The sequence below is a fragment of the Brienomyrus brachyistius genome, chromosome 15 (genome assembly GCF_023856365.1).
Source record: "Brienomyrus brachyistius isolate T26 chromosome 15, BBRACH_0.4, whole genome shotgun sequence".
Lineage (NCBI taxonomy): Eukaryota > Metazoa > Chordata > Actinopteri > Osteoglossiformes > Mormyridae > Brienomyrus > Brienomyrus brachyistius.
Window position 1 is genome coordinate 17,194,293 of NC_064547.1, and position 25,110 is coordinate 17,219,402.

The following is a 25,110-nucleotide window of genomic DNA, read 5'->3' on the forward strand; positions in this document are numbered from 1 at the left end:
TAAAAATGTACTGGTCAGGCCGTCTGTGTTAATGTTTCATTATAGAAGGCCGTAGACAGACATAGTCTTAGAACCGTATAAATTAATAATTGCATCATGAAAATATCATATTATAGCTTAAGCGTCAGCTCTGGTGACTGAAAGTTAAAAATTTACAAACCATGGAAACTTAGACTTCTAGAGCTCCAGACACTGGAAGTACTGGGAGTACTGGGAGTGCTGGGGAAAAAAAAGAAGGACGAGCGAGAGGGAGGTTGAGCAGGCAGCTTTAAGATCCATGTTCAGCTCGCATGATTTTCCATGATGACGATCAAGTCAATGCAGTCAGTCTATAGAAATAAATACATAGTGATCGCCCACGCTGGTCCGCGAGAGTCGGTGTTTTGTAACGTGCCGTTTGCCTCGATCGTATATCACTGTGGACAAAAGCATCTGCTAAATAAAATCAACGTAATAAATGTGACAGGATAAAACACCGCTTGATGAAAATTAAAAGAAAAATACTCCTATGACCCTGACTGGGATTAGTGGTCAAACTATGGATGGATGGATGAATTTGAAAATATGTGCAATAAGTGATGTCAATACAGCAGAAATGTGAAAAATCAGTCCCCGATTTGTCCCCCCACCCACAATTAAAGACAGGGTTGCCAGCTCTCACGCATCAGACGTGACGCTCAGGCTTATCAGACTCTCACGCTCACGCAAGAAATCTTACAGGAAATCTGTATTATTCCATTATAAACCTAAAATCAGCTGCATGAAGAGCATTGGGACAGTTTGCGAACCACACAGATGACTTACAAGGTAATTAAACTGTTACATATTACATGTAAATGCATGTGCATGTGTGTGCAGACTCGTCTCCAATTTAAAATCTCACGACAGCCAGCTGACCAAAGTTGGCCACCCTGTGAAGAGAACATCATCACGTCACATTTCTCAAGATGAAGCAGGAACATCCAAGGTATCTTAAAGTATCCAAACGGCAAAGTGCAGTCTGGAAAAAGAAACATTTAACACTCTCCTTTAAATGTAAACACACTTGCAAGTGAAATAAAGTAAGAAATTTACTCAATGAAAATCCATAGAAGGTAGAGAGTATTTACATTACGGACAGAGTATTACATGTGACACTGTGGTCAAACAAAAGGTCCATGGGTAAGATTTGTGCTTGTGCGTCAAATAAGAATTCATCTTATTGACAGTCAATCAATAGGAAATGCTCTTATATGCTAGGTCAAGATTGCTAGTCTTACCTGTGGGCTTTGGGCCTGTGACCCAGTGCGATCGAGCCATCCCAAAGGAGGGAGACACACTGGATCCCAGAGTACATGATAAGAGTACATCCTCTACGAGGGTTATGAGTGTCATTTGATGACGTCAGATAGGATACTTATGATATGTCTCAACAGCCGTTATCGGCCCGAGTTGAGTGCACTATCTGTCAACCCAGAAGTCTGTCATTTTCCCTTTAAGAAACACTGCCTGGAGCCCACTGTGAAGGTCCACATTGTGCCTACAGCTGGAAGCACTGCTAATTTATAAAAATAAAAATATCTTCACGTCACTACGTCATGGACCATGGCAGTCCTGTCCCCAAGGCTGAGCAGATTTCCAGAGACACAACCAGTTTGGGTCATCGCTTTGGAAAGTCTCTATCTTACGTAGGACTGGCATTGGTGGCTGCATTTACATAAATAGCTAGTAACTCAGAAGCTTTGCATCTTATATATTAACACATTTGTTATCTAGCTATTTATGCAAATGCCCTTTGGTTTAATGACGCTCTTTTCATCCCTTGACACACTTGCATTTGCCGAAAGTGCGTGGTTAAGAGAACCTGGAGACCCCTGTCACATGGTCCCCTTCGCAGTTCTGTCGTAAACATCTCCCCCATCTACAACTGGGTTCTGTTTTGTATGTATTATGGACGGTTCTCTGCTCTTGGGAAGCATGAACTTCACACTCTCGCATTTGACGTGGTCGTTCTGTGCACAGAGACACCTGCAAGATCGCGTCACCGGCGATCAGAGAAGGACAATGGTCACGGCAGAGATACTGTATGGGGGGGTCTTACAGGTCCTTGGGGGGGGTCCACATGAAGTGCTCCTTGCGTCAGTACAGAGCTTTTTGACCTTGGCTTTCGAATTCTGACCAGGCGTCATTGAGCTCCATGAAGATCATCTTGGCATATTGTTCATAAGGCTGTCCGGTGGCCTGGGAATGAAAGCGCAGGAAAAATTACTGCCTCTCCATCTGAGAGCAGAGTCTCAAAAATGAAAGTATCCTGGAATGTGAGAACCTGGTGTATTTGAGACATGGACTGAAAGAAGCCTTTGAGTCAAAGTTCTGATAACCTTGATGCGCCGTATCAGTCTGGACCAGCTAACAAGGTCACTTCCATCCATAAGTTATAAACACTGATCTCAAACGTGCAGTGAGCTTCCAGTGATCATGCAGGCTTCCTCTTCTCTGAGTGCTTACAGCACCGTATGTGTTAATCTACTTGGTTCAGAGTATAATAGCATGCAGTGGGGATGAGGTATCAAGATAATAGGTGCAGGAATCTCAGATGCATTAGATTTTTCTGGCAAAATCCTGTGTCTCTCCTCTTAGCATGTGATATTTTTAATACTTTATCTTTGACTCCTCTCAGAAAAATTGACTATGAGTGAGTGAATTCTTCCACGATACCATTAAAACCAGAAACTGTGGTTTTGTACCGACATAGTGTGTGTGGTCCCAGTGAAGGATCTCTTCGGGACTCACTTTGTCTGGATGAACCACCAGAACGGCCTTGCGATAGACCTTCTTGACCTGCTCAGGGGTGACTAGGTCGGCCATACCCACGGACCGCCACCGGGTCTCACCCTCCCACAGGACCGTGTGCATGGTGGACAGCAGAGCACGGATGTTCCTTTCCTTGCCCTCAATCCAGTCCAGGATCTGGAGCAGACGCACGTCCACAACCCATAACTCACATGTGAGCATATACTGTACTGTGCAGTGCTGTACTGTGCAGTGCTGTGCTGTACTGTGCAGTGCAGTGCTATACTGTGCTGTGCAGTGCTGTGCTGTGCTGTGCTGTGCTGTGCTGTGCTGTGCTGTACTGTACTGTACTGTGCAGTGCTGTGCAGTGCAGTGCTAAGGTCTTGGGCAACCAAAGAAAATGTTCACATGACCTTCATGTTGTTGTAAAACTATGATGTTATACCTGTCAAAGTGTGTCAGCTCAGCCACTTCAAACCCTCTGCTAAAATCACCCCATATTTCCAGCAACCACACAACACACCCATGTACATATTTTTTGACTCGACCACTAGCACGCCTCGTATAGCTGAGCCGAATCTCATTGACTTATGTAACTAACTAAGTTAATTAATGAAGTGAGCTGGTGGTGACGTTTTATAATTCCATGGAGTGGTTGAGGTGCCCCTGAGGAGAGGTTTGGGACCTGAAGTGGTGATCATCTAGCCATCCAGCTAGATATCAGTAACCGTCTGGTGAACAGAATAAAATTTTTACTACATTTTATTGTGTTGATTAATTTGTTCTAATGTTAAAATGTGTTTTGTTCTGAGCAAATATACATTTACCACTCAGATAAATAGCTTGAAACATTTCTTTTGACTGCCTAAGACTTTTCCACAGTAATGTCACACATTGGGGCCTGTAATCTTCAAATTTCCCCAAGTCTGAACTTTTCCTGTGTTTTGATCTTTTCTTGAACATTCATGGGAAGCAGACATGTGCTTATGATGCTTATGTTCCGTATTTAACATACTGACCAGTGGAGTGGTCAGACACCCACCTTTATCTTCTCGGGGTCCATCTCCTTCACCATCTCCTCCTTCCTCATCTCCGCTATCGTTTTCGGACCTCTCTTCTCACGGCTGCCAGTGAAACCTTGACCGGTGAGTAAATCGTCAAAGTTCGCATCTGCCATCTTCGGCTTCCCTGTGTGAAAGAAAAACCAGACCCTGTCATCTCTGGTCTGTTTCAGTTTCTGTTCCTTTCTGTTCCTTATTTGTTGTATATTTATTATACTGCTACTTTTTATGCCTTTGTTACATTTACTATTCTTATTATAGACAAGTTCACCAGCTTGCATTTACAGCCTTTGTACCTTGCAGGGACAAATAAAACACTTGAATCCTTGAATCCATGAAGCACATGCAGTGTGAGACTGATGATGAGTAACTGCAATACGACAGAGATTCCAAAGCCTTTGTATCATGGAATAGGCAATGGGGAGATGTATTAATTTACAGAATATACCAAGACATGTTCCAGAACTTTCTGTCAGGACATGCTGCAGAATAAATAACGACACCAATACATAGTCCATCCCTCCATTATCGTAACCGCTTAATCCCCACTGGGGTCACAGGAGGCCTGGAGCCTACCCCGGGAACAACGGGGGCAGGCGGGAACAAGCCCAGGGCAGGCAGCAACACAGCACAGGGTGCACAAACTAACCCAGGGCCAATTTAGACAAGCCAATCGGCCTACCCTGTACGCCTTTGAACTGTGAGAGAGAAAACGGAGCCCCCAGTGACTATGGGGAGAGCGTGCGAGCTCCACACAGAAAGGACCCAGGACTGGACCCAGGACCGGACCCAGGACCGGACCCAGGACCTTCTTGCTGCGAGGCAGCAGTGCTCACCACCGCACCACCATGCTGACCCAGTACATAGTCAATCTGGCAAATTCCGTTTCTCAGCCTGATGATTTAACAGACACCTCCCCTTCTCCCGTTCTCCATTCCTGCTCCTCCATGCCCATAATCACTCCCCAGGAGGAGCACGACGTGGCTGGTTTTCCGCAGAGCAGCACTCACCCATGCCTGCCGGCTGTTTCCCAGGAGAGGCCCCGCCCATTCCGGAGAAGCTCACGTTGTAATTGGGCCGGTTCTGCAGGGAGGAGTGGGTCGTCGGTGCCGGTTTGGCCTGCTGTTGGTATGGCGAGCGTGGTGAGCTTCCGCCCGGCTGCCTGGAGGGGAACGTGGGGCCGGGCTGCCAGCCCCCAGCTGCCGTGTGCTGGGGAGATGGCCGTCCTGGGGAGCCCGTCCCGGGGAAGGCCCCGCCGGACCCCGTGGGACTGGTGGGCTTGCTGGAGAAGCCTGAGCCACCTGTGGGGACATTGGGAGAGCGGATATAACGCTCACGATGACCCACATCCAGATCGAAGTGGGACGCTCCTCAGACATGGGTACTCACCTCCTATACCGGCCCCGAGCGCCCCGAGGTCGCCAAAGGGGTCAAGCGTGTTGGGCTTGGCCTGATGAGTGGGCGTATTGTGGACCGACTCTGAAGGACTGGTGCTGGCTGACTTGCTGCCCATCCCAAAGGCTCCTACACACACAAGCAACAAGGTCTTAAAAGTCTGAAAGAACTACAACAAAGACCATAGGTATTCTTCAAGAGCAATATATCTTCATATTTTACTCAAGTAAGTTTATTAAGATACAACGTTTGGTTCTCACTCATGACCTGAGTCATGGACAAAGACTCCTGCCAGTGGATGGAGGTTGTGTTACCTGGAGTCGCTGGTCTGCTCCATTCCCAGTCCGCCATTGGGTTTGACTGTTGGATGTTGACAGTGGGGGTGTTGGGGGGCACAGGGGAGTTACAGCCTATAAGGGGGGCGAGGATGGTCAGCTGGCTGGTGTTGAATGCCCCTCCATCCCCCCCCCCCAATAAAGACTCCCATGGTGGAATGCTAATTTTTATTTAAGTGAAGATCAAAATTTGCATGCTTAGAACAGATGCATGCTGGGTACCCATGCCCACATTCTGCACCGCGAAAGAAGGTGACTGTACCACATGCCGGAGCGGGTTCTGTTTCCCCTCTTTACCTGGCCCCAGGAACATGCCTGTAAACTCTGTCCGTTTGGGGCTGGAATTGGTTCCAAATGGGTTGTAATCTGTCCAAGTGAGAATGGGGAAGAGTTATTTGCATGTTATTCTGAGAAGCTGGATTCCACAAAAGCAGGATTGGAGGGCACACTCACTGTCAGAGAGGCGGGGCGAGGGGCTGGAGGAGGGAGCCGCTGCCGATCGGCGTGGTGTGGAGTGGGCAGGGCTGGAGACAGAGGAGAGCTGGGGGGCTGCCCCAAACAGGTCGCCCAACAGATCAGCGTTGGTGGGGGCTCGTGGGGACACGCTGGCTGAGCTCTCTACATCTCCATCTAAACCCAGCAGGTCCACGTCCTCTGTGGGGGGCGGAACTGCCGGGGGCGGGGCTTCGACTTTCCTGGGTGTGGCCTGTGCACTGGCCGCTTTTCCATTAGAGGCGCTGCTCTGCTGGCTGGACAACGACAGCATCTCGTCATCCGACGGCTCACTGTCGTCGTTGGCCGGGCCGGTCCGGCCGTCCAGGCCACCGCCGATCCGTCCGGGATCTGAGGAACACGGAGAACCCTCTCTCAAGGCTCCACCCTTCTTCCGGAAAAGCGACTGAAACACGCCACCGCAAGGACCCGTCAAAAATGCCAGCACAAGGTGGGCATCGAGGGTGGGCATGCGAGCACAATGACGCCTTTTCACCACGGCGCAACATAACTCGTGCAACACAGTCGCCCAGCCTTCTCCCAACTGCTTATCCCGAGCAGTGTCATGGTGGGGAGGTTGGGGGGGGTTTGGCTGGAGTCTATCCCAGGCAGCATAAGGTACGAGGTCGGGGTACACATTATACAGGACCCACCCACTCAATCATACGCTATAGGCTAAGGGGGAAACATGCAAGCTCTGCACACAGAGGCGGAGGGGTTCAAAGCCCCAACGCTGGAGGTGTGAGGGAACGGCGCCACCTACTGGGCCACCCTACTGCCGCTATATCCTGGATGTGTTTTACTGAATGGTGTCTCACCAAGGCCCTGTATTCTACGAGTGATTACGGAAATCCCTAATGGATGGAAGCTTGCTTCTTCCATACCTGTCCTCCCAATCTCCAGTCTCCTCACGCATCGCTCCCTTGCTAAACCTCCACCCCCTCCCCAGCAGTGGGACAGGTTTGATGGGTGTCAGCTCTCCCGGTGTCGCTTATATGCGGGCTTCTCGCACTGATACTGCCAAGAAGCTACCCCCCTCCCAAATCCCCCTCCCTCAGGCTAACCAGCATAATACCATAAAATATACCTCCTTGCTGAAGACTCCAGGACTAAAAATACACCCGTGGCACTCATCCTGCCCGGCTACCTCAGGGAAACTAGGATGCTCCCTACTGGTTGGTTAACGCAGATTAAAATCTAGCATCCAGCCATCCACCAGGTCGCACCCAGTGCCCCAAGGCAGCTGACGGAGGGTTATAATCAGCTAAATGATCCTGAGAATGACCATTAATCCCTGGCTCAGAGTCGCCCCGGAATCCTTCGTCTGCAGTCTAGGACGGATCCTCCATCTGAATCACTTTAAAATGAAAAGTCTGCTTACATTTACAGTTTCAAGTACTTAGAATGATCAGTGTAAATGATCACTATCTCAATCATGTGCAAATCTATATCATTTAATGTCCATTGAAAATGTGCCGAGAATCTATATCAAGAACAAGTCTGGCATCAATTTCCTTTTGCTTTAATGGTCTTCAGCACCTTCCCAGGATGCCCCAGGCAGCTCGACTCCTCAGGCCCATTTAACGACTGGCTATTTACCTTCCTTTATGGTAATACTTTCTTTGAGGTATATTTGTGGTCGTATGTCTGTTCTGATAAAAAGAAAAAGCAAAAACCCATAACTTCATGTGCGTGTGTCTTAAAACCACTAATGTAAATTTACTGGGAGTTACTGTATGTCAAGAGAATCGGCAAATGGTTTGTTAAAAGCCCAGGTTTATAGACTAAAACAGTAATGGTTAATGGATGGGAGATAACAGCTGATTGTGATAGATTACACTTCCGCTTAAAAGGATATTTTTCATTAGGGACTGCACCTGCTTGGAGCAGCGCGTCCTGCTGCTCTTGGTGGCCGGAGAAAAGCACGCTGGGGCTCAGGTCTTTGCTGGGGAAGTGCTCCCAGGGCGGGGTGAGGTCCTTCTGTTTGTCTGTGCTCTCCACCTCGATGTCCAGCATTACATGAAAAAGCTGGGGGTATTTCTCAGGGGAATCACAGGCATCCAGCTCGGGCCTGAGCACACACAGGCACACACACACAGGCACACACACACACACACACACAGGCACACACACACACACACAGGCATACACGCACACACACACACAGGCACACACACACACACAGGCACACACACAGGCACACACACACACACACACAGGCACACACACAGGCACACACACACAGGCACACAGACACACACAGACACACACACACACACAGGCACACACACACATGTTAATCCTCTGACGACTTACATTCCATTGACCGCGACGGACTGACAGTAACTTACTTCATGAACTTCAAGGTGCTGGTGCCTGCGGCGATGAAGCCGGTATGAAACTGTATCTGGAAGATCTGCGTGTTGCTCACCTGCGGGGATCATCATCCAACACGCTTATAACACGTCACAGTAACACGTGACAGTAACACGTGACAGTAACACGTGACAGTAACACGTCACATTCATTTCATTATAAAGGGACAACAGCTCTGTGCAAACTCCTTCCGTTAATTATTTCCCAGAACAGACACTTTCACAGCTTACGGTACTGACAGACATTCACTGAAGCAGCCCCAAACTAAGGTACAACAGCAGGATCCCCTCCCAGGACCAATGGCCAGCACCGGGGACCGGCTCCTCGTACCTTTGCCTGCAGTCGCCCCCCGATGGTGGAGCGCATGTGGTAGACGGCAATCACCACGTCGCCGTAAGCGCTCACCCCCAGAGGAAAGATCACCTTGCCGTCCTGCACCCGGTGCTCTCTAGGGGGCGATATCACCACGACCGGGTCAGCGAGGTCAGCGCAGACTGCGATTTATCACGCTTACGTTTAAAAGAAAAGCCTTCATTAACGATCATAATTAACTGTACGGCTCTGGTGGAACTTTTATGCTGGAGAGAGAGTGAAGTGAGGCTGTTCCTGTTCTCCATGTCCACATACAACATAAGGCCAAATTGCAACAATCATATATATATATATATATATATATATATATATATATATATATATATATATATATATATATATATATAATATATATATATATATATATATATACATATATACACACACACACACTTAATTATACTATTATTACCATTATCATTATTATTATTATTATTATTATTATACCGCGGCGCTGTTCAATTCTCAAATCTGATTGGTCAGGAAGCTGTTGATTCATTTTCCATAAATACACACATTTTAAACTTGGGTTCTGTGTAGTTTTTTTTTCTTTCATTAACCCTTACTTCTTGTTTTTTATTATTAGAATTAATTTCTTTATTAATTCATTCTGTAGAATTTCTTTAACATCCATGATCTGTTTTCAGGTTATTCTGTTTGTGTCTTTTTCCGTTCGTTTGCACTCGTTTGTCTGTTTGCCACTGGACGTATTTTCGCTCGTGCGCCACGTTCTTGCTGCAGGTCTCCCTCAGGAACAATAAAGTCCATCTTAATGCTATTCAAAGCAGGCTTGGCAGATGCGGGCAGGCTCCATACCTCATCCTCTCGTAGTCCTGCGCAGTGGAGAAGATCTTGGTCTCGCCGATGAGGATGTCGCAGAAGGGTCGGCAGCCGCTACGCTGCTTGTTGAAGCACGGCACCGGTCGTACCGTCACCGCCTTGACGACCACAGGCTTGGTGTGAGGCAGCGACGGTTCCTGCGACACCATGCTGCACATGTAGCCCAGGTACCTGAGTGTGAAGGGCACAGCCATTGAGCCGTAATCAGCCTGTAACCCGTCAGCTCCCAGCTGGTAGGTTCATCTGCCCGTCCCGCATGGAAATCCGCCAGAAAGCCATAAGTATGTTACGGTAACGGCTGGGCGGAGAATTCCGAATGTCGATAAATACTAACAAAGATAATGTAAAGCTAATTTAAATAAAAGCACTTTGTTACCTGGTGCTTCTTAATCCATTTCGGTGTCCCCGTCTGCTCGGGGGGAGATTTATGCCGGCACAGTGACGCGACAAATCGATACAGAGGGAATTTACGGCTTTCCCCATTTTTAGCCGCACCCAGCGCATTAAATCACTCATGCCAGGGGTGATCGATATGCGGGAACTTTCAGAATCCGAGATAAGTCGATATCAAATTCCCTGATGGGGGGGGGGTCCTGAATTTAAAAGAGATACACACTTCCTCACTTGAAATGACTAATAATGTGCCCACTGCTTGACTGGTGCTGAGGGGATCTAGCAGGGTTGGATCTGAGTTTGGGGTTAGAGCCCAGTACCTTCTGTGTGAGGGTTAGTGCCCAGTACCTCCTGTGTGAGGGTTAGGGCCCAGTACTTCCTGTGTGAGGGTTAGAGCCCAGTACCTCCTGTGTGAGGGTTAGGGCCCAGTACCTCCTGTGTGAGGGTTAGGGCCCAGTACCTCCTGTATGAGGGTTAGAGCCCACTACCTCTTGCGTGAGGGTTAGTGCCCAGTACCTCCTGTGTGAGGGTTAGAGCCCAGTACCTCCTGTGTGACGGTTAGAGCCCAGTACCTCCTGTGTGAGGGTTAGAGCCCAGTACCTCCTGTGTGAGGGTTAGAGCCCAGTACCTCCTGTGTGAGGGCCACAGGCCCGTCCCGGGCTTCTTGGTGTTCAGCAGCTGCATGGCGGGCCCTGGGCTGCTGAAGAGGTGGCAGAAGCAGAACATGGCGCAGACCAGGATGCCGGCAGAGGCCCGCGTGACATCCTGCAGGGGGCACCAGCGAGCATGAGCCAGGGCATCGTAAACACAATAATAACATTAATGACTTCTCCGCTCAGGGCCCAGCAGCCCAGATTAGGGGATTTTCCACTCTTAATTTGGAGCCATAAAACAAGACCAGGTAATGAACGAGACCATCGACAGGCAGTGAAAATGTAACAGGGTACCTGTGATACATAATCATCTGTTTGTTAGTTATCTGACCTTCAAAAGTGGCTGAAAGGCATCAAAGCCTGCGAACAAAACTGAAAGAGCCACAATGTTTAGCTTAGGATTAGTTACCTTTAAGGGGCATTGGTTTGGAATCTTGATGCTGTTTATCCCTAATTATAAGCGAATAATAAAACAGTTTTTCTCGCTAATATCTATTGCACGTCTAAGGGCAGAGTATAAGAAAACTGAATAAACGGTCCGGCTGTGGGGATTAGTTCTGTACGTGTTCAGACACCTTTACTGACGAGGTTTACATAATGAAGCAGCGGATCATCCCCAACAGCAGTGTTTGGGACCGAGACTTCAAACCAACGTGCTTTGGTGTGGCCTGAGAGCAGAGGGTAGCGGGAGGAGGACAGGGCCGCAAAGGAAGGGCCCGGGGTCTCCTCGTACCGTGCAGGTGATCACGCAGACATTGCGGGGATTCTGCCGCAGCCAGTTGTGCATATTCTTGCAGACAGCAAAGAGATTGTGGAGGCTGGGGGCCTGTCGGGAGGGCCAACTGCACTCTGACACCTGGGGGGAAGAGAGAGAGTGAGAGCGAGAGCGAGAGAGAGAGAGAGAGGTCACATGACCCTGTCACATGACCCTTCTGTGCATGACTAACGCCAGCGAAAATAAAAGACGCTTCAATGCGATTGGTGACTCATCTAATTACAAAAACTTACTTTCTGCCTCAAGGAGAGGTGGGAGAATCCTAGATATTTTTTACATGTTTACAGCACCACCATGCAGGCCTCGGTCTACACTTTCATAGCATAGCAGTCTCCCACCGAATGTGTTTAAAGGGAAAATACACACGCCAATCCCAGATTAGGAAAAGAGGGACTGGCTCATTATGCCATTATACTCCTAGTCAGCTTTTCAATCAATTCGAAGTGATCAGAAACATGAAGGTGAGGAGAAGTTTCCAGGAATGTGGCAGAACACGAAAGTGGGCGTGTAAAAGCAGGAGCGAAGGGGGCAGACTGCCAAGGAGAACATATCTCATTTGGGAGGTTTGGATCCAGCTTTTCGGAAGAACCCGAGAGAATGTTGGCACAATCCTACAGTACAAAATCTACAAAGGTCATGGAATTCTCGCACTCATAACTGAAATACCACAGGCAGGGGCGCTGTAAAGGGGGGGTAAACGATGACGATTCTCGGGGCCCATGACTGAGAGGGGGCCCAGAGAAGCCCCCAATAAACTGTGTTGGGGGCCCTGTCAAGATTCTTTTCATGGGGCCCAAAATCCTTAGCAGCGCCCCTGACCACAGGTTCAAATCCCCGACCAGCAAGACACCACTGAGTACCCTAAACAAGGTACTGCCCCCCGGGCGCTGAATTAGCTGCCCCCTGCTGCTGTGGTATGACAACTAATCACTCAATTCTAAAAAATGAGAGGGGCCATAATGCATAGAGAGAGGTCAACATTATTATTACTGTTATTATTATTAGCCAATGATATGTCATGAATCAGTGAGTGACAGGGGGTGGGGTCCTCCAGGAGCCAATCAGCTTTCAGCTAGTATAAGACCCTGCCTAAGGTTGCATAGGTCACCCTTGTTAGGTTTTTTTTGTACTTAAAACTAAAGGCGTTTTTTTGCTCGGAAGAAGCGTTACCAATATAGCCCTTTGATGAGACTGCAAGTACTTCCAGCCCAGTTAATGCACAGAAAATGGGGTCACAAAGGCTTTAGGAGAATGCTGAGTCATCACATTTTTTACAGTCATCTTATCATCATGCTTAACTACTTATCCACATACTCACACACATCGGCACACACTGTAGGTAAAGAATGACTGGCCTGTCCTCCTCACCCTGTTGGACAACTTGGTCCCACGGTAGTTCCTCTGGGAGAGGTTGAACACCGTGTAGTGGTCCACATGCCGGGAGTCCAGGAAGGAGCGCATGTCCTCGATGTGGTTCCTGTATCCAATGTCCACCGCCTCCACAGGATATGACATCACTGCCCGGGGAGAAAGAAGAAGCCGTAAACACCACAAAAACGGTTCTCTCAGGCAAACAAAAGACAGGAAACAATCAATATTCGATGATTTCTCATCCAGTGAGATCCTGTCCCAGATCCGTGAGTTCGGCCAGGTCAGTCCACCTGTATCTGTGCTTGACCTACCTACTGTTCTTCCGTGAGAGCCGTAAATATTCCACGTTACAGATCAGAGCAGAAGACTCAGCTGTTAAAAAGGCTGGTAAATGGTACTCAAGAACAGTTGGGGAGGTCAAATGAAGGCAGCTAACATGGACTTTCTCTGCAATAGATCACGTGTAGACAACTGCCTCTGTACTCCAGTGACCTTCCGCCTCTGTCTGGCCCCTGCTCAGCCAGTCCACATTTTTGGTCCGTTCCACCACAAACATGCCTGCGCCAGGCAATTGAAGGTTTTACGATTATCTGAAAGGTAAAGAGAGGTTTGTAGGGCTGGAACAAAAATGTGGTCTGGGTGGAGGGGCTGAGGATTGGGTCGAGAACTGCTGAAATATTTTGTCCATTCAAATTAGAGCGTCAGTACTTCACCCTGGTGGGGTACAGGGTGTCTCTGAGACTCTGGGTCAGGTGACCATCACAGTTTGCAAGGATGTAGGAGAAAATTTTATACTGGTGGGGAGACAGTTATTAATTTAAATGCAAAGGTCTATTTATTGGGAGTGACGAATTAAGCCAAATTAAATTTTTGGAGGTGCACATTCTCCCTGGATCCAAAGCCGGTTTGTCTCTGTTTTTCTGTCTACAGTGAGATCAAACAGACAGATTCCTGAGCCTCCATGGTATCTTCTGGCCGTACTGCTGCTGTACTCCGCTTCTTTTGTCGTCCTTCTCTCACAAAAGAGCAGCTGGTTTCTCCTTCTTGTTTTTTTTTTGTTGTGGGTGAAAACCAGAAAGGCTTTTGTTTGTCCAGTAAGCCTCCAAAAAAGGGGAAGTGTAGAATAAAACTCTAGACGGTTTGCTAGACTCCCACCCCCCCCCCCAAACACACATTCACTCACCTATAATCCTTGAGGTGATGTAGGAAATGTCAAGTTCCCCTTTCGTGTACCTGAGTTAGAGACAGAGACAGGGGTGTTACAGCATGCTATCGGCCTACTGCCACCAGATCTACAGACGAGCCTGAAAGTGGCAGTGAAGGAGGGGTCATTAGAAGAAGCTGAGGGGCCACGGGAAGTGAAAATCAGCAGAAGTTTGTTATTATCATCTAACAGATCCTTTTTCCCAAAGTAGTGTGCAGTTAAAGAAGCAGGGTCATCCACTGCATGGAGACGGGCATCGCTAGGCTGTTTGAGGAAGACTTCTCTCCACAAAACATTCTTTACAAGTAAAAGTACACTAATTCATTTAAATAGTGTGTTCTCATTTCCACTAGACCCCCCCTTATAAATCTCTAGTCACACTCCAGCGCTGGAGGAGTTGGGAGTTAAGGGTCTTGCCCAAGGGCCCAACAATGACTTCACTCTGCTGAACGAGGGATTCGAACCAACAACCTTCTGTTTCGAGATACAGCATCCTAACCCGCTCCCAGCACTCACCCCCATTCATTTTTTATCATCCATCCATCCATCCATCCATCCACCCACTCACCCCTCAATCCATTCATCACACTTCCAGCTGCTTATCCTGGTCAGGTTCACGCAGATGTTCCAACATCAAATCCTAAAACTGGTACTTTTGATACTCCTGCCTAATGACCAGGGGATTAGGACGAACAGGACGAGTCATTAAAAGCCACGACCATTTCTCCCTGTTGCAAACCTTTTAAGAATTCAAACCAAGACAAAACATCCCCTAATCTCCAGAGTGGTCCTATTTGTTAAAAGCACTTTTTCCATGCACTACAGAGACAAGCCTGTGGCCTGTGGTTGGAGCTGTTAGGCAGTGGAGTAACATCCACAGTGGCGGTGGCACCTCAGCTTTAGGCCTAGTCAGACCCTCCTTCCATGAGAGACACATCCCAAACTTTCACGCTGATGCCATGTAACCCACAACATGTGACCTCGCCATCTGCTGGCGGGGGTGTGAACTGCAAGCACACCTGCCTAACGATGCTTCCCCATAGTTGAGGCAAGAAGGAGTGGAGGTGTTGCAGACAACCCAAGATTTGTGAGTGCATTCGTCAAAAAATGTTGGAGAACATTATACTACTAAACCAAGCAATTTATCTGGAAAAGGGAAAAGATGGTATTTTCATCATAGTTCTAGCTCTAAAGTCAAACACTCGATTTCCAAACAAGTTACACTTATAAGGATGTAAAAGTATGTGATTCTCTTCTGCACTGAATGCAGAATTACATCCAGTCTGTATGCTGAAGACCGTCATGTTATAACACATGAAGCCTTCACTGCTAAGGTTGCTCTCAGAGCGAATAAAAGCCCCAAAGCACGTGGCTGTAGTCAAACATACCACCACGCACCATGATCTAATAACGTTTAAGTATTTATGTCTTAAGTTCATTGACAGATACAGTGACAGCTTTATAGACAGATTGATGCTCTATAATCCAGTTAATTTATCTGATGCTTCTTTTTTTTACAATTTCTATGTGCACTATGGGATTTAAACCCACAACCTTTGGGTTACTAATGCAACGCTCTACCTGCGAAGCTGCATATGAGTGAAATAGTATAAGGCTGGCAAAGATAAGAGGACGTGTATAAAAGGGCCCTGTGCATTTAGTCGTCTAGGGGGGCACGTGTGAGTTTGCTCCATTTAATGATCCCCCACTGGAGTACCCCCCCCCCCCCCCCCCGAGCCTATAGCGTTCCCCCCCCTTCTGGGGGATAACCTGAATTTAACCTGCAGGTGTACTTCAGCGATACTGACCTCATTCACAGACTTGATGAGATTCCCTGACCTATCAAGCACAATGCTCTTCTCAGGCCCTAGCCAGACCCCGCCAAGCATCATGGGAAATTAACAGCTGACGCCTTAACCGGCCAATAACAGGTGTGACTCAGCCGTGCACCTCGTCAACCAAGACAGACATGCCGCCGCACACCTAGGATGTCTGTGGGAGGTGAGCTTGAAAGGAGACAATTCCATGGAAGACGTCCGACAATGGAACAGAAACTCGCCGTCTAGGGGCCACCTACGCACACCCAGTGTCCATCCCTGGCATAAAGTAATTCTATGTCAAGACAGAGAAATGTGAGTCCCGGAAGGATCAGCCAAGCGGCAGCGATCCAGCAGACCACGGAGAGCAGCTGTTTAATTCCAGGCCACGACGCATTTCAGCTGCACTTCAGACCCACCCGGCCTGCGGCTCATGCTCACGCCGGCATTAATATTGCACAACGCCGGCAGTAGGATGGGCGTGGCCACACTGAGTCAGGTTACATCAGGAGCCTTTTCTGTGAGGCCCACTAGGTTACCATGTGCTCAAAGGAATGCCTCCATGCCATACAGAAGCACTCTGATAGCAGAAGCAATGCCTGATGATCACTCCCACCACCCACCGGCTGATTTATGGAAGATTCCAGTCACACAGCTCCTCGTTCCCCTAGTTCCACTGTTCCACTGCGGATCTCATATTGACAGATCCCCCAGGACATACGAGCAGCTCCTCTGCAGCTTTCCAGAGGAACCGCACCTTTGTGACGCCATGCTTGAAACTTCCATATCTCAGCAGGCGAATGTTCGAGGTTCTCAGTGACAGGTGCTCTGGGTTCATCTTGCCAGTGTGATATTTACTTTGCAGCGATTAGTGGACATCACCGGAAGGATGGCGAAGGGTGTCGTCATCGAACTTGACACAGGGCAGGACTTACGTGGCAACCTGATGCATGACTTTGGTGGAGGTATCCTTCAAGGTGTCCTTCAGGTTGTCTTTGAAGTTGCTGAAGAACTTGCCCGCTCCCCCTTTCACCATGTCCAGAAGGCCACCACCATAGTTGGCATCCATATCTGGAGGTGAAGTGCCTTAACATGAGCAGATTTAAGGGCAGGACACACCTTATGGGCTGACACCAACATGTGAATATGGACCGTGAGATAGTCAATATTCACACACATGCTAATTCTATACATTTAGCAGTGAAACACAAAGATCTAACTGTGGTCTGTAGCAAAAGCGCAACAAACCATTCCCACTGACCCCCCCCCCCCTGCACTTTGCTCAACTTTTAAAGAGAGCACTAAAGAGAAAACTAAAGAGAGCACTAAAGAGAGTACTAAAGAGAGCACTAAAGAGAGCACTACACAGAGCACTAAAGAGAGCACTAAAGAGAGTACTAAAGAGAATACTAAAGAGAGTACTAAAGAGAACATGACACACAAAAACAAACAAAAACAAAAGTAATAACAATAAATAATAATAACAATAATAATTATAATAATAATAAGCTGCATGTTCCTGTAGAAGGTCAGTCATATAGCTTATCAGCATGTGAATTCTTCTTCAAGTTAGGTTAATGTGTCCAAATAAATCCAAGCCAAAATCGCAATGGGCAAGGACGAACGAGGGTAAGGACAAAAATATAGGCCAGAAATGTGCTATATCTGTGTACCAAGGAAATGAACAGGGCTGGAACAGAACCTGTGTAATGTTCTCCACGAATCAGAAAAGCACTTCTGTTTAACAGACAGGCTTGAGCACATATACATAGTATTTAATGCACATAGATCAACCCGTGGCATTTTCATAAGCATAAAGCTATCAGATGTTCTAATAGTCATCAAGCAAGACATCAGACCGTAACATCGATGCAATCAGAAATGCACAGGCTGGATATTTGTATTTCACTATAAACTTTATCTCTATGAATCAGAGAACATCATCTCTGTATCTGTCAGTTAAAATTTACTGTGACAAATTAAACACGATCTGCTTATGAGTCAGAGTATAGTGTAATACTTCAAACATCATCTCTTGATGAGTCAATCAGAGTATAGTTTGATCACTCATACATCATCTCTTTATGAGTCAATAGCAGTATAGTTTGATCATTTATATACCATCTCAACCACTCAAAGACATCAAGAGAGCATGAAGCTGAGTCGAGAAACACTTTAGAAAGGAAAACTTATCTCCACCCCCCACGTAGCTCGCCCTCTATGGACAGAAAAGCTCCGTATCAGTATCAAATGTCTCCCAGGGGGCTGCCTCACATACCAGCCCACATAACTCAGGACCATTAAGCATCTCGCTAAGATGTTGCAGAAGCATTCGTCTGTGTCTTCTCGCATCTCAATGACCATCAGCATGGCAATAGTAAGTATTACTGAAATGGTGAGTATTACTGAAATGGTGTTACTGAAATGGTAAGTATTTCTGAAATGGTGTTACTGAAATGGTAAGTATTACTGAAATGGTAAGTATTACTGAAATGGTGTTACTGAAATGGTAAGTATTTCTGAAATGGTGTTACTGAAATGGTGTTACTGAAATGGTAAGTATTTCTGAAATGGTAAGTATTACTGAAATGGTGTTACTGAAATGGTGTTACTGAAATGGTAAGTATTACTGAAATGGTGTTACTGAAATGGTGTTACTGAAATGGTGTTACTGAAATGGTAAGCCTGCACAGAAGCAGGGCTTCACAAATGAAATGAGTGCACCCACCCATAGCTTAGCGGCCAGAGCAGCCTGCGTGCCCACGTAGGGTTTGCTCACAAGCACACATATTAGTATCTGAGGAAACGCTAACAGACTGGCAGAGACAGCTAGTGACACGCATCTACACCCATATAAGACATGGAATTCAGCGTACAGCAAGCAAAGGAGACACAATCATTTTTTTCAGCTTTTCACAAAGACAACTTTCCATCTTAGACCTTCTCTCATAATCAAAAGGTTCATCATAAAAGGCTCCTCCATCCCAAATCCCGTCCCGGATCAAAAATTTCCATCTGTCCATCTGTCAGCCAGCATCAAAGAGCCCACTCTCCCCATTCTTTAGATCTGGGATGGGCCCCACGCCCCTGCCCCCTGCAAAGTCGCTCACAGGGATGTATTCCCAGCTCCTGCCCTGTAATCAGGGAACCCTCTTTCATGCTGAGAGCACAAAGGCCTCTGAAACTCCCTGCATGTCATCCTACCTGCTGACATCAATAAACCATCAGATTGGACCAGTCCTCATGTTCTCAATGCGGCTCACCTGGGGAGGAAGGGAGGCCATTTGTGCTACAGTTTACAGCATCTCTATTCAACAGCATAGGAGTGAGTTTGTTATGGGGGGGGGGGAGCTACTTAATTAAAATTTAGACTAGGATGAAAATGTGTCTGCCAGCATATACCGTACCATAACCTCTGTGATTATTATTATTAATATTATTAGCAGGAGCAGCAATAGTTTTACTAAGAAATGATGAAACAAAATATCTAAATCCCTAAGAATAATGTAATTATACTGAATAAATTACATACTGCAGTTTGTTTCCCATTTTTGCAGTAATCAGAAAACATACAGCAATCATTACAGGATTAGAATCATCGCACTTCCGCCTTCCCTCTGTTACACGAGTTTAGTGCATAATATCAGCCTAGCGTGTCCTTCAAAGCTAAACCTATTAAAAGAGAGTGGTTTAAAAAGGCATCCCGGCGTAAGGCTGCATGTCAGACGGACTAAGCGGAGGCTGGGGGACTGCGCCGCGCGCCTGCCTCAGCCGCAGCTCTGCTCCACGCGCCGTGCCTGCGGTACATAGGCAGGCTGTGGCCGGGCTGTCTGCGCAGGGACCGGACGGTCTGCGCAGGGACCGGGCGGTCTGCGCAGGGGGCGGAGGGTCTGCGCAGGGACCGGGCGGTCTGCGCAGGGGGCGGAGGATCTGCGCAGGGACCGGGCGGTCTGCGCAGGGGGCGGGGGGTCAGCGCTCACCTGAAACCATATCCTATCGTCCTCAACCTCTCACCCTACACCATCTCCATCCAGACTCGAAGAAGGTTGTGCTGGGAGTCCATTCACTTTCCAGTGCACTGCAGCGTAGCCATCTCTGGTTATCATGCCACGAAGCAGTGGCTTTTAATAAATAGCCCATCGAGGCTCTCTACCTGCAGCAGTCCCACGGGAAACGCATGCAACACTCCTTAGGCAAACCAACATTTCGGATGCAGATCAAAACATACAGCGGTACATTTTTTACCAGTAGTACCGATATATGCTACCAACAGGGACACGTTTAACACTATGAAACCGGGATCCGCTTCACAAGTTAAACGGGGACGATAACAGCACAGCCTCTGCAGCCATGAACGCAGGTCTTGTATGACACCATGTGTGGTTCACATGACACATTACGCCACATGCAATCCGGCCAAAACCTAGCGGCGTAATTAGGCTATTATTGGGCCTATGACAATTATCATCACCACCATCATCATCATCATCGTTATTTATTATAAACTTTAGATTATGCATTAAATGACATGGCAGCGACACCGCGCTTCCGCCGGGCCCCTCACCTGAGCTGTCCATGGTGCTGCAGTCGCCGGGTCTCCCCGGGACCGCCCTCGCCGCCGGGCTGCACGCTGCCGAGAAGCCGCCGCCGCCTCCGCGCTCCCCGTTACTGAGATCGCCGCTGCTGTCCACCAGCTGCAAAGATTCATATCCGTCGCACCCATAACCGGTCTTCTTCTTGTAGCCGCCCAGCAGGCTCATGATCAATGTGTGCAAATCGCATTAATAAAAAAAGCGATGCAGCGGATCCTTCCGACGGGTCTGTCTTAAAGCGACCCTCCAAAGAAGCCGATCGCCCCCGGTCTTCCCGTTCCCTACAGCCGACGAAGGGAACAGTTAGGGGAGTCGCATTTAGGCTCCTACACAGCGCAGAGGAGGCAGCCAGTCCCTCTCCAGGCTTTCTGCTGGATGGAGGCCAGAGCCGACAATGCCATGCCGGCTATAGGTGACTTAAGACCGCCTGTTATGCGGAGGGCGGGGACGGAGGGCTGGGCTAAGGGGGCTTTCGTGTTATTTTAGGACAGGGATTATTATGGTGTCTGCACGAATTAAAAGACCGTTTGTCCAGTACCATGTAAAAAAACTATATTAAATAAAAAGTGTAGGCTTATCAGATAGGACAACTGTCATACACGGAAATTAAACCTTACGTAATCCTATAAAATAAAATGTATTCTGCATATTAAGCGACACCTGCAGTCATTTACTTGGGTTCCGATTACACTTGCGATCCTTTTTTTCTGGAGTGTTCGCCTATTCCCGAATATGTTTATTCATAAGTTCCTAAGACATCCGAGTTAGCGTGGTACACATTATAGCATTTAGCACTTTTTGGGCGGTACAATTTTCCACTATGAGGCCCCAATTAGCCTAACTGTGTGCCTTGGCACTGCGGGAGGAAACTGGAGCAGCCCTACAGGAAGGAAACTCACACAACACGGGGGGAGCGTGCAAAGCACCCCTACCCAGAATGGAGGTGGGATTCAAACCCACAAACCTGGAGGTGTAATGCAATAGTGATACTCTCAGGATAGTAAATCAACACTCAAGCATCTAAGTAATATATATTTTTAATATATATTATATCTTTTTAAACACTTCTCGTTAAAATTAATATTGATTATGTAACAATTCTTATATTTGTAATATAAAATTACAACTAATAGCATGCAAGATGTAATATGATCTTATAAAAAGCAAATTGTGAGGATATAGACAAGAAACAGCAACATGACTCAGAAAGTTACATCACTATTTATTTGTCCTTAAGCACCTTACAAGATAACCATTTGCTAACTTTGAGCTAAGGATCACTGTTTAGCAACAAATACAGGGCACCTTAACAAAAGAAAGAATGTTAAAAACTCACACAAAGTTCATTATGTAACAAACATAAAGCAGAGGTGTCAAACTGCAGTCCTGGGGGGCCGGAGCCCTGTGTAGCTTAGTTCTTTCCCTGTTCCACCACAAATGATTCAGCTCAAGAGCTGTGTGGTAATTAGCACAAGGAGTTGAATCAGGTGTGTTAAAAGAGGGGGAAACCCATAAATGTGCAGGGCTCCGGCCCCCCAGGACTGGAGTCTGACACCCCTGCTGTAAAGACACTTCAGAGGATGGGACAACATTTACACATCAGCATTTATATTCCCAGGAAGCAGGCAAGACAACCAACATATAGAACAATTGCAACACTCCAGGGAAGAAATTATAGAGCCAGTCTTTGTAAATGTACATTTTAATATCATCGGAAGTCATCAAAGATGGAATCCAAGCCATGACTCGTAAAACACGCCAAAGGCTGCCAGTGCTGGTATGTCTGGTTTGGCCGACCGATCAGACAGATTCAGTGGAACCCGCCAGGATGCATTTTGCTAAGACACGGAATCCACATGACAAATGATTCTGTTAGGCGAGGTGTCTTAACATGTTGTACAACAATATTTAATGTGTTCAAAAATAATAAAAATATCCCCTAAATTGTACCAAAGAAAATAAATGAAACCAGCTAAGAGAACGTAACTGTTTTTGTACAGAATACACATTTATTAACGCTGTACAATTTAGGTGTAGGTATTTCATAAACAATTTTGCTTGCTTCATAGGTAATCAACCACCCTAAATGCTGTTAGAAAATGCTTTTATTTGCAAGTTATTGGCTGATAAATGTGAATATTTACTGATTAAAACAATAAGCCAGATGTCTAAATTTCAGAGGCCCGTGTAAGTAATTGTATTGTGTACAGTTGGTCTGTAATATTTGGTCGTGCTTTACAATTATTCAATTACACTGCATATAAAAGTGTGAATGGCATAAAACTGTACATAAATTACTTGGCATGTAAGCGAAGATGTTGCAGTTTCAGATAGTACAGAAGAAGAAAGCAGAACAAAACTACTTAAAGTATTAAACTGTGTTGTCATTCTAAAGATCTTCCAAGGACATACCAATAAACTGAACGTATACTCTGCCTGTGGAGGCCAACTGAACAACTTTGCAGGCCGTTTTTAAAAATTTCGAATAACTAAGTTACATATTTGGTATATTGGGTTACTAGACACTAGTTAAATTGTTTTTAACCAATCCCACCTGGGTACAGAACGTTGCCCCATTGCCATGAAGCAGCTAGGCCTTCACGACGTTCACAATAGTGAAATATTCCAACAGCCAAAAAACTAAAATTAAAAACACAGTTGGAATTATTTTGTCACACTGAATTTGTTTGAGACCGTAAAAGGGCTAGTAATGTCACTTCGAGATGCACCAATGAAAACAACAGATGCAGGGGTAACTGTAAGGGGAGGGGGGTGACAGGGGGGCCAGTGCCCCCACGACAACATGTATGCCCCCCCCTCCCACAGCCCCCTAAACACGTATTCTACTTCTGTCTAAAATAAACGTATTATTATTGCTCTTATTATTATTTATATACATTATTATTTACATGGGCTAAAATTCTGTGCGCTGGGAACAGACACAAACGTGAGCACATTTTCTTGACGGACTCTTAACTCGGATGCGACAGGCGGTCGAGTCGCTTCAGTTGGTGAAAAACGAAGTTAATGACAGAAAAAAAAATTATCAAGCTTGGTTTTCAAAATTGTCTTTTGCTTCTTAATGCTGGCAGTTCAGTGTAAGAATACTTGGAGCACATTATGATCAAATACATCTGCCCCCCCCCCTTAACAGAACAACAGGCCCCAGCCTGCCCCTCCCAGTTGAAATTGTCTTGAAGCACCACTGATTGGCTGGTGTATTGGTACAAACATTAAACCGCACCTGAAACTTTCACGTGGTCAGTACGCTGTAATCATCACTTCCGGTACCCAGTGGGGCTAAGCCTGGCGTTTTTATATATAATTGCATCGGCACAGAGCAATTATTGATAAATACGTATAAAAATACATACTCTGATAATTAAATGGTGTACATTGTACCGTGTCCGTTCAAAGTACAACGGGTAGAATTTATGGACAAATAACTATAAAACTAAATAGCTGTCAATCAGTTACAGTCATTTGTGGTGAATGGATACGGTATAATTATTAATAAATAAATTAAAAAAAAACATCAGGTTTAGTCCCACTGGGTACTGGAAGTGATGACGTACTGGCCACGCGAAAGTTGGGCATTTTATTATTATTATTCTTTTTTTTTTTTTGCATAGGTCCCTTCAGGGACTTCCGTAGGCCGCATTGTTTTAATTCACAAATATTAATATGAATATTACATACCACCAATAATCAGTTGTTGGGTTTGCAGCAACAGCAAAAAAAGAAGAAATCAATAAAAATCAAACGCTAAATTTACAAAGGAGAGCAATATGCAGGTTATCAGACGGTATCCGTGGCTTACCATTGATTAGGCCTATTAAATTATGCCGACCGCGTTTCATAAAGACGCAACGGCGTTGCAGGTGCGATACTCCCACTGCCGCACCTTTGAAGGATCCCTCTTTCATGCCTTTTTATTTCCTACAGATGAACGTGGGACGGTAGCGTTTCGCATCCGGAGAGAAAAGTGCTGTTTGCGGGGACAGTCATCAAAAAGGCCGCTGTCAGAAATCACTACAAGCCAAAGGCGATTTCGGCGGCGGGTGTGAAAACGCGGAGTGGATCGAACGCGCGGAACCGGAGTCACCTTGCCGATCAGGGTGGACCTGATTGCTGGGTGACTCGTTTGAGCTGTTTTACTATTTAGACCCGTCCGAAACTGAAGCAGATGCAGGAAAATCAAGCTACGCAGCAGAGGCTTTGAAGCGTTCCATTCAAAATATTAGCAGTAATTATAAGCGCTGATGGACTGTACCAGGGCGCCTTGTAATTAGAAACCTGCACGCAAATTTTATACAGAATTTTATATCTATCTGCTATTATCAGTTAGATTATGCAAAAACTGCCAAGTATATAGCAGCAAGATATTGGATGAGAGTTGCAAACTAAACGTACTGAGATATTGCTGAAGAAAATAAACTTTATAGTGACTCTCAGCTTTCAATGAAATTTCCCTTAAACCAGTTATATTCTGGTGAAAATCTGTTTTTATAAGACGACAGATCTTCGACAAAATACTTGTTTTATTAGTTGATGGTTGTTGGACTAAAGAATACAGCTAAAATTACAACCGATTCCGCAATTTTTATGGGCAATAAAAATTTTATAGGCAATAAAATCAACAGTAAATGCATGCCTTTAAAG

At 46.4% G+C, this 25,110-nt stretch overlaps 1 protein-coding gene across 3 annotated transcripts; it reads right to left on the bottom strand.

Moving 5' to 3' along the window:
• Positions 1–1,057: 1,057 nt before the first annotated feature.
• dnajc6 (DnaJ (Hsp40) homolog, subfamily C, member 6) lies at positions 1,058–24,351 on the bottom strand. 3 transcript variants are annotated; one of them, XM_048976307.1, is made up of 19 exons: positions 24,269–24,351; positions 20,421–20,729; positions 16,792–16,927; positions 14,019–14,068; positions 12,833–12,981; positions 11,423–11,545; positions 10,665–10,801; positions 9,620–9,814; positions 8,762–8,879; positions 8,407–8,486; positions 7,933–8,126; positions 6,017–6,406; positions 5,861–5,929; positions 5,543–5,638; positions 5,223–5,357; positions 4,844–5,134; positions 3,815–3,960; positions 2,773–2,949; positions 1,058–2,220 (listed from the first exon to the last, which is right to left on the bottom strand). In XM_048976307.1, exons 2-19 carry the CDS (start codon positions 20,614–20,616, stop codon positions 2,119–2,121), a joined length of 2,784 nt encoding a protein of 927 aa, XP_048832264.1. In that variant the 5' UTR covers positions 20,617–20,729; positions 24,269–24,351; the 3' UTR covers positions 1,058–2,118. The 3 variants fall into 3 exon arrangements, with proteins under 3 accessions (XP_048832264.1, XP_048832265.1, XP_048832266.1); XM_048976308.1 differs by lacking the exon at positions 24,269–24,351 and adding an exon at positions 19,061–19,119 and having other exon boundaries at positions 2,102–2,949; positions 20,421–20,547; XM_048976309.1 differs by lacking the exons at positions 14,019–14,068; positions 16,792–16,927; positions 20,421–20,729; positions 24,269–24,351 and adding an exon at positions 13,147–13,282 and having other exon boundaries at positions 2,102–2,949.
• Positions 24,352–25,110: the final 759 nt, after the last annotated feature.